Source organism: Mastacembelus armatus, chromosome 1 (genome assembly GCF_900324485.2).
Source record: "Mastacembelus armatus chromosome 1, fMasArm1.2, whole genome shotgun sequence".
Taxonomy (NCBI): Eukaryota; Metazoa; Chordata; class Actinopteri; order Synbranchiformes; family Mastacembelidae; genus Mastacembelus; species Mastacembelus armatus.
This window is the reverse complement of record NC_046633.1, coordinates 15,497,613-15,511,800: the sequence shown is the minus strand read 5'-3', so window position 1 is coordinate 15,511,800 and position 14,188 is coordinate 15,497,613. Positions and strand designations below refer to the sequence as shown.

General features: G+C 38.0%; 2 protein-coding genes across 6 annotated transcripts in view; both read left to right on the top strand.

Moving 5' to 3' along the window:
• The first annotated feature begins 1,490 nt into the window (after positions 1-1,490).
• LOC113127685 (myeloid-associated differentiation marker-like) lies at positions 1,491-3,312 on the top strand. The gene has a single exon (XM_026302373.2). It carries the CDS (start codon positions 1,903-1,905, stop codon positions 2,797-2,799), a length of 897 nt encoding a protein of 298 aa, XP_026158158.1. The 5' UTR covers positions 1,491-1,902; the 3' UTR covers positions 2,800-3,312.
• A 180-nt stretch (positions 3,313-3,492) lies between these two features.
• Positions 3,493-14,188, top strand: part of LOC113127684 (testis-expressed protein 2-like) — a 28,521-nt gene continuing 17,825 nt past the window's right edge. Inside the window, exons 1-3 of one of the 5 annotated variants that reach the window (XM_026302367.1) lie at positions 3,493-3,734; positions 3,871-4,136; positions 4,655-4,746. The gene's annotated coding sequence lies outside the window, so the exon portion shown is untranslated. Of the gene's footprint in view, positions 4,137-4,654; positions 4,747-14,188 lie in introns of all 5 variants that reach the window. The other 4 variants (XM_026302370.1, XM_026302368.1, XM_026302369.1 and 1 more) reach the window with 4 other exon arrangements.

Here is a 14,188-nt window from a genome sequence, read left to right as displayed (position 1 = left end):
AGAAAAGTGCAATATCATTATTTTTGTACTCTAGTTTAATACATTTGCTAATTCAACACTTTTGTACTGCTGTAGCTCCATAAACACACTGTATTAATATATTTGATGGCTTCTAGCTCTTTTTCCTATTACATTTAAAATTATTTTAAGTCATAACTTTCAATTAAAAGTAAGCATAATATTGACTTTTTGTTAAAACAAACAAACAAAACACAAATAATATTTTTTGTTTCAATGTGGCAGCATTATAAACCCAGATGCTTCTAACTGTGAATTGTTATGTTTATTAAGACCAAACTGTACTTTTAAAAGTCATCATAGGTTGACACTTTTTTAATTGTCAGTTAAAATAGCTATTAGTCTGCAATCAGATAATCATTAATTAAGTGATTATCTGATTGCAGTAAGTAGTATGGATAGGTTTTCTTTTACTGCATTTTTGTTAGCATCTTGTTGATGTATAAGTATGCCCTCTGCTGCTGTTCATTCAATACTACAGGCAAATAAATAAATTAAATGTAAGTAATTTCAATGGGGCATGATGAAATAACTAAGACAATCTCACCACAATGACCTATTCAGATTACATTTTAACTTTTATTAAGTTGTATTTAAATGAATACAAATGCCTGGTACACACATTATAGTCATGATTCTGTAATGGCAGGCTAACACTGTTTACCACTGGTGTTTGTCTTCATCTGTCAAAACTGACTTTTTGAACTTGAGCTGTGTGACACCAGGGAAGTGATGTGCCCACTTTCTATTTATAACACAGAGAGCAGGTGTGCTGATACACAGAGGGAAAGTGATTGGCTGGGATCTTCAGAGCACACTTTGTGCTTTTGTAAATGCACACGCACACAGGGGACATACTTGTGTCTGCCCTGTCAAAACACACATGCACACAAACATATTCACATACATGGATCTATATACATAGAAACTTTTAACAGTACAACAGATGAATGCATGTACACCTGTATGGATACAACAAGAAGTATTTCATGAACACATGTACATTTACACAGAAGAAGATTTACAGCTTGCTGCTGGCACCGACACACACACACTCAAAAACTCATTTCAGTGCTGTCAGTTGAAAGGGGACACAGATGCTGTTCACCATATCAGATTTTAGTCTCCTGAGGGTAGAGCAGATACACACCCACAACCAGATCCTCTGATGCAAGAGGATGATTGACGGCACTCAGCAAATCAGTAGATCTTGCCCTAACACAGATGCTCTACAGACAGCTTCAAACGCCATGTAAACCGCTGTTCAGAGACCTGTGACCATATTTTATTCCTCCACCAATGAGGTCAGAGTGGTTGAGAAGAGGTGGGCAGCTAGTGGCACAATAGTGCTGAAAGTCAGAAGTGTTAATCTCTGTAGTTTACCTCATAAAAAATGGAACAACATGCACGAGATTCGAGGGTGGGAGGAAGAGAGCTTTGTTTGCATTTCCTTTTTACTGTGGTCATTTGCACCTACCTCCGGTGACAATGAAAGCACTGCAGCAGCCTCAGAAAGGAAGTAGGCGAGGCTTGTTTTGACTGCATAGTTTTACACAGTAAATATGTTTTGATGTGTTTTTCTCTAAAAGGATTACACACTGTGAGAGAAAGAGAGGTGCAGCACGTTTTTTTCTTAAAATCTAAGGATTCAAGTAGCTATTTTTTAAAGATTTGTTTCAGGTTGCTGTTTTCATGGACTATACTGTACTATTCAGGGCGGGGCACTGGACTGATATTTTGGAAACTACACTATTTGTCTGACAGCCTTTGGAACATAAAGATTTTGAAAAAAAATCTAGAGGAATTGACACTGAGGTATTATTTGACACACCTAAGGAAATCTTGCTTTTGGATATTGGCTCACTCAGATTCAACCTTGTGACAATGCCTGTGATTGTACTGGAGGCGAGAGACTTCACAAGTCCCCTGTTTTTGGTGCGAACATGGGAGGTCTTGTCTAGTTGTACCACCTTCAGCCTTGTGGCCTCGCTGGAACCTTCAGAATTAAACCAAAATTCATCTCACCTCCAACACCTCAACACATTCAGGTGCTTCTGCATGTTTAACTGGTGCTTCTTCTTCACCCTTACTCTCCTTATCCACATTCTCAATGTCATCCAGTTTCACAGCCTCATACCACTATCTTGGAAGAACTTAACTATGACAGTGGCAGTGTTAGGCGCACTGATGTGTCTCAGTGCGTCTGTGGTTTTCTCTTGGCTCGTCATGGATCATCAAGGGGTGACACCGCGTTCTGTGACAGCTGTGGTAGTCTCCTGTCTCGCCTTCCTGGCCTATACCACAGAGTCCTACATTTTACGTACCCAAGCCCATGAACAAAGAGGCTACATGGGCAGCATGCCTGGTCTTCTCAAGATACTTCAACTTTGGGGAAGCTGTCTGATGATACCCCTGGTTGTTGAGATGCTCTTTGGACTGCGTGAAGTACAGTTTCAGCAGCTCCTGGTTTCCTGTGTGTCATACGGCATCTGTGTCCTTATGTCCCTGGTCACAGTGGTGGTAATTTTGGGGGATTTTGCAGGGCAATGTCTCCTACCTTTTGATCGATTTTTGGCTGGCTTCAGTCTGATTGGGGTGTTGTTTTACATGATGGCCACAGTGATTTGTTTTACCAAGATTCTGCAGTTACAAAAAATCATTTTCACAGAACAGGCAAAGCTTGTTATCATGGAAACAGTGGTTGCTAGTATCACACTGTTAGCTTATACAGTGGACCTTGCCTTCTCTGTTAAACTGTTGTGTGACAGGAGTCATTTATGAACTAACACACCACATTATATGTACTGCATGTGAAATTTAATGTGGGCAGACTGGGTAATATTAGGGTAAACTTGTGTGTTTGGAAAGTATGTAAATTCAGATGGAAATGAACAGTTTTCACTGTTAATTATTAATGTGTAATCAAACTCTTTCTCTAGACTTCAGACCTTCTAAATTACGAAGCCTATACATGTTGTTTGCTGTATCGAACTTACACTATGACTGCATTGTGTTGCTATGCTGATTATTACAAATACAGGTGTTTTTATTAACATGTGAAGGAGTTATGTGACATTTATAGTCTCTTTCGCTATGACTCACATACTATATAATAACTTGGAATAAATGACAGGGGCACTGAGTCATAGGCACACGGCGTCCTTTGGGCATAATGAAGTCCTGTATGAACTGTAGCCAAACAGCAGTCACCACTGATAAAGCTTATAAATATAAACTGTTGTATAATTTAGTATTAGGACCTATTAAACTGACCTAATATTTTCTTTTATATCATACACTGCAATGCACACAAATAAATCTTACATGAGCCTTAATTTGAAGAGAACAGTTGTTATTAACTAACACTAGATGGCAACACTCATTAGTGTCTATTTAAAATACTGGACTCAACACGGCAATATAGGCTATAGCGTGTTTTTCTACAACAGAAATGCATTGGTTTCAACAATACTTTATTATAAATGTTTTTAGATAAATGCAGATAAATCACATCTAACTTTAATGTAAATAGTTCAGTAAGACTAAATCTCTTCACCCGGACTGTCTGGAGCAGAGCTACACGACTTATCTCAGTAGGTACAAGTTATTGGATGAATTGATGAAACTAATGAAGTGATGAGATATTCTAGGTTTTGACTGGTTGTTTTGCAGGGTAACCGAATAATTAAAAGCCCATAGCATCACATAATTCTGAGGTAACTCTCTCAATACTACTCATTACTACAAACATCTATTATTATTATTATTATTATTATTATTATTATTATTATTTTATTATTATTATTATTATATTTTTTCTGTTTACTCTCACGTCTGCCTCCTCTCCTCTAGGCCTTTACAGCAGCTCCATCGAAAACTCGATCGAGGAGCCTGTTATCTTGCCGCTGGGCCTCGATTGCTCTGGTCTGGACAGACTGCTGCGTTTTTTCTTAGAGGAACTGAGTCCAGTTAGCCAGTTGTCAACAGGCTGCGCGACGAAACGCTGAAACGACCTGGTACGTGGAAGCGATAACACACGCTATTGTACTAAAGAAAAGCTTTACGACTGGTTTCGGGAGCTTGGTACGTGTAGACAAAAATGAAGTCCCCGACACACGGTAAGCTATCTTTGACTTCTGCTCTTGTTAAAAAAAACATTTTGCGACTTGAGAGAGAATGACCACGACCAGCGCGACTTTAAAAATAAATTTGCAGTAAGCTAGGTTTTCCTTTCTCAGCATTTTTAAATCGTTTATCATGTGACATTGAAGCTAACATGTGTCTCAGTGTCCGTAGTTGAAGTTTGCTGTCGTACCTGCATCACAACACAGGCTGCTCCACTAGTCGTTGTTAGTTAAGCTTGCTCTTACACCTTGACAGGTCCATGCAGACCATGTTAGCATGCTCATTAGCCGCCCCACCACAGCACCCATATGAGAAATACTACTGGAAAGGCTGTTTATTGTTTGCCATATGGTTAGCTCACAGTCCACAACCAGTGTACATAAAGGCTGCCAATGTAACTGCTTAATCACCGAGAAGCAAATAGACTCCATTTATATTGCCATTCATTATGCCAGTTTGTTTTTGTATGGTTAATGATTATTTCTCTTGCTGACAACGTGTTTCTTCTCAGAAGCCCCCTGAGCATCATGGCCATGTGAAACTTGACTCTGCATCAGGCAGATGTAAGTCCCAGGCTGGATTGAATGGCACTGAGGATACAAGGTAAGCACTCTGCCAGTAAATTTGAACTCACTATTGATCCATTTCCTAAGCTGCAAATGACCTTATGATGGCAAAGTCCAGATAGACAGAGAGAGAAGGGAGAGGCAAAAGGCAAACATAGCTCAGGAGACCAATGTTCAGAGTAGGAATACACGAAAAACCGGTGTACATGGATGCCTCCAGGGATGAAGGGAAATGCCTGAATCCTAATCTAAAGAAAAACGGATAGTTAAATATTCTGTTTGCCTTATCACGTGGAAATCATAAATGCAAAGAGTATGTTTGACAGCTTTGTCGAGCAGTGCAGCAATTCTGGTGCAGCAAAGAGAAATTGTACGAGGCAGATTAGTTCTCATGAAACCTGGCCTCTACATGACTGTGGAATGGCTTTTTAAAAATGGCACAGACCTCAAGGCCTTGAGCAAGATAAGAGACTTGTTTTTGTTTTTGTTTTTTTTGTTTTGTTTCTTCTCCCAGACATTTCCAAATGTATGCCAAGGCTTTTCTCTGAAGTTTGGGTCTACATTTCCACTTCAGGGTCTCCAAGTAAAGGTCCTGAAGAGTGCATGATTAAAGTCAATAACAGCAAGCTGTTTTACAGGCTTCTTTGCACACATTGACCTCAAGGAATATTTTAAATATTAAAATTCTTCATATGCATAATGGCCCCCACCCATTTTTCCAGTTTTTTCCTTCAGTTTTTACTTTTGACATGCAGCTGTCACTCTTGTACTGTGAAACATCTGATACAGGCGCAAGTTGGAGTTCAGCCTCATCTAAGAGAATTTCAACGGGTCACATTAGTATTATATTTGATAAGGCTACAACAGAATGCTAAAAATTGGGCTGTTTTGGGCCTTTGAACAGGCTTTGATGTCTTGGGGCTTAAGTCATGTAATGATGATTTATTGATCACCAAATCTGTTGCAGTGATCTCCACCCATATGCATCCAGGCTTTCTGGGGCTTTTGGGTTTCTGAACGTCAGTCTTGTCTCTCTTGTTATTCATGTAAAAATGTACCACACAATCATTTGCATACTTTAGATTCTTGCTTAATTTGGAAAACGGTATGTTATTAGGTTTATTTAATACTATTGAAAGGAAGTAAAAGGAATTTTTAATTTTGATGAATTTTATCCACTTTAAATAGACTAAAAATTTCTGCCTTTACTCTTCTCTTTCCTATCTTCAACTTAGTTCTGGGGTGGGTTTGCTGCATAGATCCCAACTAATAAACTGGGATGTACAGGCCATTTCCAGTTCATTCTTTGATATTCGGAAAAAAATGTCAGCCAAATGTAATAGTACATCTCCTTTAGGGGCTTTTAAAAAGGTTTTTGCATAATGACTGAAAATAGAGCTAGGCAAGGAGGCATAATCTGAATGTGTTGGCTATTTGTAGGACAAATAATTAGAATTTGATTACAATATAAGATATATTTGTAGTATTTGTTGATAATAAAATGATTAGGTAGCATTGTTGTCCTTTTGATTTACCTGATAGATTAGATAGGGTTAGACAGAGGGAGTGAAGGAAGAAGATGTCATCTTGCTTAAGAAAGAAAAGGCAAAAAACAGGATTTTAACACTTGTGAGACTGGAGGAGTAGTAGTGGTAAAGGGAGATGTCACACTTTCTCAGCAGCACAGCTGGCAGTGTATCAAAATGGTTTGGAGAGAATCAGACCTTCGTTTATGGTGTGTGAAAATGTGTTAAAAAGAACCATGTACTTTGCCATGTGCTGAATGTTCAGAATCTGAATGGAGTTCACCTTTGTCTTGGTTGAAAATGCCTAAGCTTTCACTGACTTGTCAAATACCAACTTGTTTGACTTGATGGAAATGAAGTGTTTGCCAGTGCTGTGAAAGCCAAACATTTCTCTCTCATGCTTTTGCGATGCAGTGAAACAAGTAGTGGCAGTGGTTTTTAGTTTTTCATGGATGTTTTTTTTTTTTTTTTTTTTCCCTTCAGACAATGTGTGTCATAGTCATCTCTCACTATTGGATAATTCTCTGCGTAGGAATTGGCCGACACCCGTGTTGACTATGTTGACACCTGTTCAGAACTTTGACTCATTTTGTGGACCTCTCACCAGGGCCAACCTATTTTAAGAAACAATGGAAAAATACTAATAGGAGTTTTGCTGCCTGTATAGCCTTCTTGAGAACCAAGAGAATAGCAGAACAGTTTTAGGCAATTCTCGTTCAGCTTGCCTTCTGTCATATACTAATTCTGTTTTAGCTTTTAAACATGTCATAGATTTCAGGTCCCTCAAGGTTTATTTATATTTAAATGAATTCTGACCAAGTTTTCTCGTTTTTTATAACAGTGGAGAGGCCTATTGTCACATGAGCATGAGTTTATGGAGGAAACAGTTATTGTCAGAGCAATGTCCAAAGCTTTGTTAGATTTGTTTTTTTTTTTTCAGAATTCTACATAGGGCCTTGTCTCTGTTAGACTGAACTTTTTAAAAATCTCTTTAGACATTTGTGATCACAAAGATTTAGTGGTTAACACCTGAAGAACTGCATTCTGCTGCAGGTACCAGCAAATATCACTGTTATTGCAGGCAGGAGCCGCTACCTCACCTGTCCAAACCACTGAAATAATGACCATTACTGACTGAGAATGTGTCTGCCTGCCAGCCAGCATCAACTGCAGGCATGTTTCTGGTGCTATTTCCATCGTACGCTGACGCTACCTTTCATCCTGCTGCCGTCATAATAATCACTTGTTACCCGAGGAAAGAGATAGAGGCGAGGTGGAAGGTGGGAAGAGGTATAAATATCTCCTATCTATAAATATTACTTCATAGTTGCTCACTTGAAACCGAGACATTATTCACAAAAATTTAAGTGCATTCACAGGCAGCATTTTGCAATAGAGCAGAAATGAAGGAAAAATTGAATTGTCACAGCAATGGTGAATTCATTTGCTGTTTTAATTTGAGCCGTGAGGAATAGTTCAGCTCTCTTTTATAAAATTAAAGCCACTCCTTCAGAATTTCAGTCATTCACCATGATCTACAGATTAGTCTGTAATACAGCAACATAACACAGCCCATTTAAGTCACCCTTGAGTGGCTCACACACTTGATAACAATGTAGTCTTTTGTCATTACAGTTTGGCAGAGAAGTGCTTTCCCCAGTTTCTTTCACTTTGCCCAACACTGATAACAATAATCGTGGGATTACTGCATTCCACACTTTTAGTTTCCACTGTACGTTCTGGTAAACAGGAGTGCCAAACTTCTACTAAATGAGGATCATGATTATTTTGTTAATATTTTGATAGATACTTTTGAGAAGGAGGTACGAATTCTGTTATACATTTTGGTTGGTGGTTATTATGAGATTGCCTTTTTTATATTGTGCTTGTGGAAATCAAAGAATGTAGTATTTAGACATATAGGAACGCATGGGAACAATGTAGGGGAACAGTAGAGTCTTTCTAGAGGCAAAGCAGGAAGTTTGTGTCCTGGGATGAACCAGATATGGCTTGCTGAGCTGATTGCTGCAAAAAAGACTTATTACCCCATTCCCATTTTTTCATGTAGTTAGAAAGCTTAGAAGTGCTATTAACAGTTTTTGTGTAAATATTTTGGTACTTTTAGGCTTTTGTTCATCAATGTAAACTTGTGAAAAAGTCCTAAAGACATTGTTTTTCCTCTGCCAGTTCTCAGATATATAAACCATAACTAAACAAAGCACTAGGCTGGACCTTATGAAAAGAGCCCTGGTTTGTCTTGATAACTTGTCTGTAATACATGATTTCATGTGAGAGCTCTTGTGCTCAGTAAACAGTGACGTAACGCCACTTTGTTTCTGTAACCAGTCTTGTTTTTATAAAAAAAAAACTGCATGTGACTAGCTTCAGAGTAGCTTCAGAGTTATTGAATTGATAGTGATAGGTTATAATACCTGTAACAGTAATTGTGAATTTCCTAATTAAGCAAATTTTAACAAAACAGCTAAGACTAACCAGCAAAGTGCTTTATTTTATAACCGAAAAAGCATGTGTGTTAAGGCTAACTTTGCTTGAGCTGTGTCACAGTTTTGTCACTGCTGCAGCCAGGAGATTCATTCAAAAATAATGAGGGCTTGTTGATGAGGTTAAGTAGTTAAGTGAGAAGTGCATTATTTAACACAAACATAATCAAGGTCAGTGCACTGACGTGGTTTGGAAAAAAGGACAAAGCATATTAACTGCCTTTAGAAACACTGTGTTTCTTTGTGTTCTTTGTAAGTAAAGTAAGTGGTAGTAATGTACTCTCTGGATGAAAGCTCTCTCTTCCTCTGTTTTTCTGAATTTTTGTTTCTTAATACAAGATTCTGTTTTAATTCCTAGTCTTGTTGGGTGCTGTTGTCACATGCAAGTGAGCGTGATCTAACAGTTGTGATCCACAACAGCTGACCCATTGCAGGCAATAATTGTGTAATATAACTGTCGTGATGACCCTTAGAAGATAAATGTTAACTATTGCAAATACTTCTTAACAGCATGGTCAGCACAATGTCTGAATACTAGCAAAAAGGAGGAAACATCAAGTTACTTGGGAGTAAGGCCTTTGAATATAACTACAGTATCTATAGTTAGAAAAGGCAGGTATGCTCAAGATATAAATATAGGTATGTTTCTACACTTACCTTAATTTTAGCATGGTAGAATTGTGATCATATAGCTGCAGCAGTAAACATCTCCAAGCTTTATAATTAGTTAATTGCATTTACTTACTCACTTAGTTAATAAATCTTCATTGTGCGTGGAGAAGTATTATTATGCCATTAAAATGCAGTCATCAAAAACTGGTGCTATCTCATTTTCCAACATATGTCAATACCATCTTGCTTTGTCTCATTAGTCTTTTGAACCTGTCCCAATGACCTGACTTAAATACACATTTCAAATTTTAGCTAAATGGTTTTTACCTTCTTGAATGTACAGCGTGGAGTGGCTGCTATTCATCATGTATTTGTCATGACAATACCAATACTGTAGTGTAAGGATAAAAATCATATTCCATTTACTTACATTTGACTGAAATGTGTCTGACACAAACACAAAACCTTATCAACGATGTGTACTTCAAAGGTATGTTTACACAGAATCATCTATTCAAATCCTGGCTCATGTGGGTTAACAGACAGTTTCTTGTCTGTTATCGACGTCGTTGGTTTTCTCATCCATTATCGCAACAGCTGAGGCAGCTGATGTTCCCTAAAAACTACTGTCATGAGGCAGAACCTTATATGTCTGAGGGAATTGGTAAAAACTGGATATTTTTGTGAACATGATAGTTTTAAAATGATACAGCCCATATTGGTTTATCACTACACATTACTATTAGAAAGTTTAAGTTCAAAGAATGAGCAGCAGTGATGCAAAAGAGCCTTGGATTCACAACAGTGATAACAAGATCAGAATACAGTGCTGCTAGTTTGTGGTTTAACTGTGGCTGACCTTCCATAACTTAATCACATTTTATCAGTATATGCTGGTTTCTTGTTTCACTGGCAAGGTGTGCTCTAGTAGGCAGAGGAAGGCTGGAAGACAGTTGATACCCATTATGACCTCACCACTTAACATTTCAGTCTCTGTCTGCCTCACCAGTTTGTCAGCATTCTTCAGAACAGTTTCAGCTCTGTTGGGCTGCTATTGTTTATTTGTCTCCAGAACTGAAATCTGAAAGTAAGTGCATTCACCAAGTTACTAGTCACTTAGCCACCCTAACATACCTGTATATACACACACAAACAGGTTTTTACACTCCCTGGGCACAGCTAATTCTGTTAAGCACACTGAATTCTACCCTACGGTGCAGCTTATTCATCTAAACTGTATCTGTTTTTTACAGTAACATAGAGAAAGGAAGTTTGAAAGCATAGAAAAGATGTCATTTTATCTACTGATATGCAACTACTTAATTGAATAGGTAATGGCTCTCTGTTTTATGGTTCTTTCCCAGTTTAAGCACATGAACCTTATAGTGTTACCATAATGAAAAAAAGCTAAAACAGGAACATTTAAGCATGCTAAGCTTTCATTTTAGTTACATCACTATTGTCCAGACAATAGGGCATATAAACCTCGATTGTAGATATGTGTAAATTACTCTTGCCTGTGGAGCCGTTAACTGTCAGCTGCTGTAACTGCAACGTTGGCTGGAGCATTAGTGCGAGAACTGGGCTGTGAGACACTTTGCAAGTCATTAGCTAAATTTTCAATGTAGGCACAGGGAAAGCCATTACTACCACAAATAAACAGCAGGATTTAAAGTAGGACTTCTTCTAATCCTTTCCTAGCCAGCTGGTATAAGGTATAGTGATGTGGGATTTCATTGTTTTCCACAGGAGAATGTATGTATGAGGCATTTCTTTGTTTTGTTTAGTAGGAATCCTTAGCTTAATACCATGGATCATCTAAATACTAGTGTATGACATTTTAGATGCTTTTAGAGGCCTGCCATATGAAGTCTTATTGGCAGATAACAGGCAGGATGACTTGCAAAAAATATCCTAACAGTGCAGTTACTGGACACTCAATGGAAACATGGTCACCCAGATATTTCAGGCCCACATGATAGAGAGAAAAATATGGGTGGTGTAATTAATTCATGCTTATGTTTTCTCGTGTAAACATCTAGTCCGTGAAACAAGGAGTCAGAAAAGAAAACTGTTCAGTCTGTCCAGTGCAGACGCACTTCAGTTTCTGGAAATTTGACACAACATTTAAGAGTTAATGACTGTGACTTTGCTCTGCTCTCATACCATGATAAGGCTCTGGGGTAGTTCGTCATACGGAGTGGATGTAGTCACACAGAATTAAGGGGTTAAGGAAAAGTGGACAGTTGTTTGTGTCTAGTGTGAAACATCATATGAGGAAGTTTGTTGTTAAGCAATTTCTTACCCACTTGACTTCCCACTTCTAAAGGCTAGACATGCCATGTCTTCCCTGATTCAAATTCATGGCATTGCACTCAATAGCACTCACATGAAAAGTGACAGAAGATGTCATGTCAAGACTTAAAACGTGAGTTTGAGAGAGAGGTTCAAATTTTGCCTCCTTTTTCACCTTCTCACCTCTGACCTCAGCCCTTCTCCTTTTAGGATTATTGTAGTGCATAGTATGAGACTCACCTACACCTTTGCAAGGTTCTCTAGGTTCAGAATTATAACTGTTCCTTTGGCTTGCTCAGTGATTAGTGTGGCTACTGTAGTTTATGTTCAGTATATTGGATCTAGGAGTAAGTATTTCCCATCTTGGGACAAAACAGGCAACACTTAATTTCTCCCAGACCACTCTCTTTGCTAATGTGTTGCAAGAAAGAGGTGAGGTGTCTGAATGACACATGATATGGTATGAGGAAGGGTTTCTTTCCTTCCTGACACATTTGTGGATCCAGACCAACACAGTGTTACTTGGAATATGAGGTCATGGAGGAGATGGTCCCATTGTGGGGACACTGACTCATGCTATTCAGACTTATTTATTATTGGGTAGCCCCAGAACCCAAGGTAACGTTTGTTACATAAAATGAAAATAAAATAAAAGAACAATCCTCTCATGCCTGTACTTCAAGTGTTATAAAATTAGCATGATTATGTATTCCATTTAACCTGGTAATCTTGTCTCTTCTTTTACTGGACCCACTTTTCCTCATATGACTACTGTTTAGCAACTTTTGCTTCAGAGCCTTCCCACATTTCTTTTTAACAACATTATGAAATCTCTCTCGAGAATGGATCTGAACTTGCATTGAACTCAGTGGTTATTGGGGAAGTGAAGAGTAATTTATGTAAAGGAATTAATTGGCACAATGTCACTGATAATGGAATACTATCATTACCTCAAAGTGCTCTTGAAGTGAAAACATGCTACATCGCTAGTCCAGCCTTTCAGTTTTATTGCATGTTGAATAATGCATATAGTGGGTCAAATGCCTTGTCCCTCGCTGTGATGAACCATTTTTTAAGTTCCTCCGGTATTTATTTTTGACAATCTTTCCTTCCTGACAGATATTGGAAGAAGTAACAAAATTATATTTCTTATTAATGTTGCTTAGTGTTGTGAAATCATGGTTTTATCCTCTCTTAACTTTCACAACAGAACAAGGGGTCAGCAGATTACGTTGTTCTGCTCGCAAAGCAAGCCGTTAGTTGCAGCATCACATTCAGGAAGTCAAGTGGGTCTGTTTTTTCATATCTTGACCTTGATTATAAAGGTAATCCACAATGCAGTATAGTGTGACACTGTCACTGTCAACTTTTCTTGATTTAAAATACTTCAAAAAATCAGCTTTGCATGTTCAGGGCTCGCAAAATTTCAAAATCCCTGGTAGCCCTTCAGGCAGACACTCTTCAGTTTTTGGTAGCCCAAAATAAATTTAAGTGGCCTGACTAAAAGAGAGATTATTTTTAATGTATAATAATGTAAAGGAAACAAAACATCAATCAAAAATGTGTTAAAACACAAATTACATTATAAATTAGTCAAATTACAATAATCAACTTAAATATTTGTTTCTAAGTGAAAGTCCATGAAACCAAAAACCTGGTTTTCTTTTTGCCTCATAGTCTGATTTTTCAGAAGTTTTCTGCTTTGTGGTAGTCAGCTTTTCTTTGGCTGTCACTTCTTCACCCTGACCTGTCTTATTTGGCTCAGGAGAACTAAAATACTTGCGCAAATCCATGTGCCGCTTATTTTTACACATGCACACACATAACGGTCAGCGATTTTTGAAATTCTCTCCACTGCGCAATCAACCTCTATCACACGTTTGAGCTTGCGGCGGGAGTTTTCACTTGTCACTTGAGGATAGGCTAATAACTGACAGGACATTGGTGCGCAACTATTCCGTCACTGACCAAACAGTACTGCAGTTCGCGCGATCGCAAAGTGAAAGTAAAAAAAATAAAAAATTCAAACGTAATTTCAATACTTCACATATTGACAGTGGCTCCCCGATACCCGAAAATTATATAATTACCCATCTATATTTAAGAAAGAATGCAGAAGCATTGAAATATATTTTCCCTCCCCATATGATAGCCCGACGGGCAGGGCTGAGAAAGAGTTTGGTAGCCCGACTGGAAGACGCAATAGCCCCGGGACGATGGGCTAGTGATTTTGCGAGCCCTGATGTTTGATGTTGAAATGCGTTTGACACATTTGTTAAAACTCAAGGATACGCATAATGCATTTTGGATAGTAAAAAGTGCACATTTAATAATTAATATACACTAAAGCATTCTGAAGGTTTGAAATGCATACATTTGAGTTGTTCCCATTACATTTCTACTGCTGTGTAAACACAGACAATATTAGGAGTGCCTTTTCATGCATACATTAATAAGAAACCAGGTCTCCTTTTACTATAGGTACTGTGAAAAATTGCACCTTGATTTTTTAATTTATTTAATTTTTTTCTTGTTTTAAGATAAG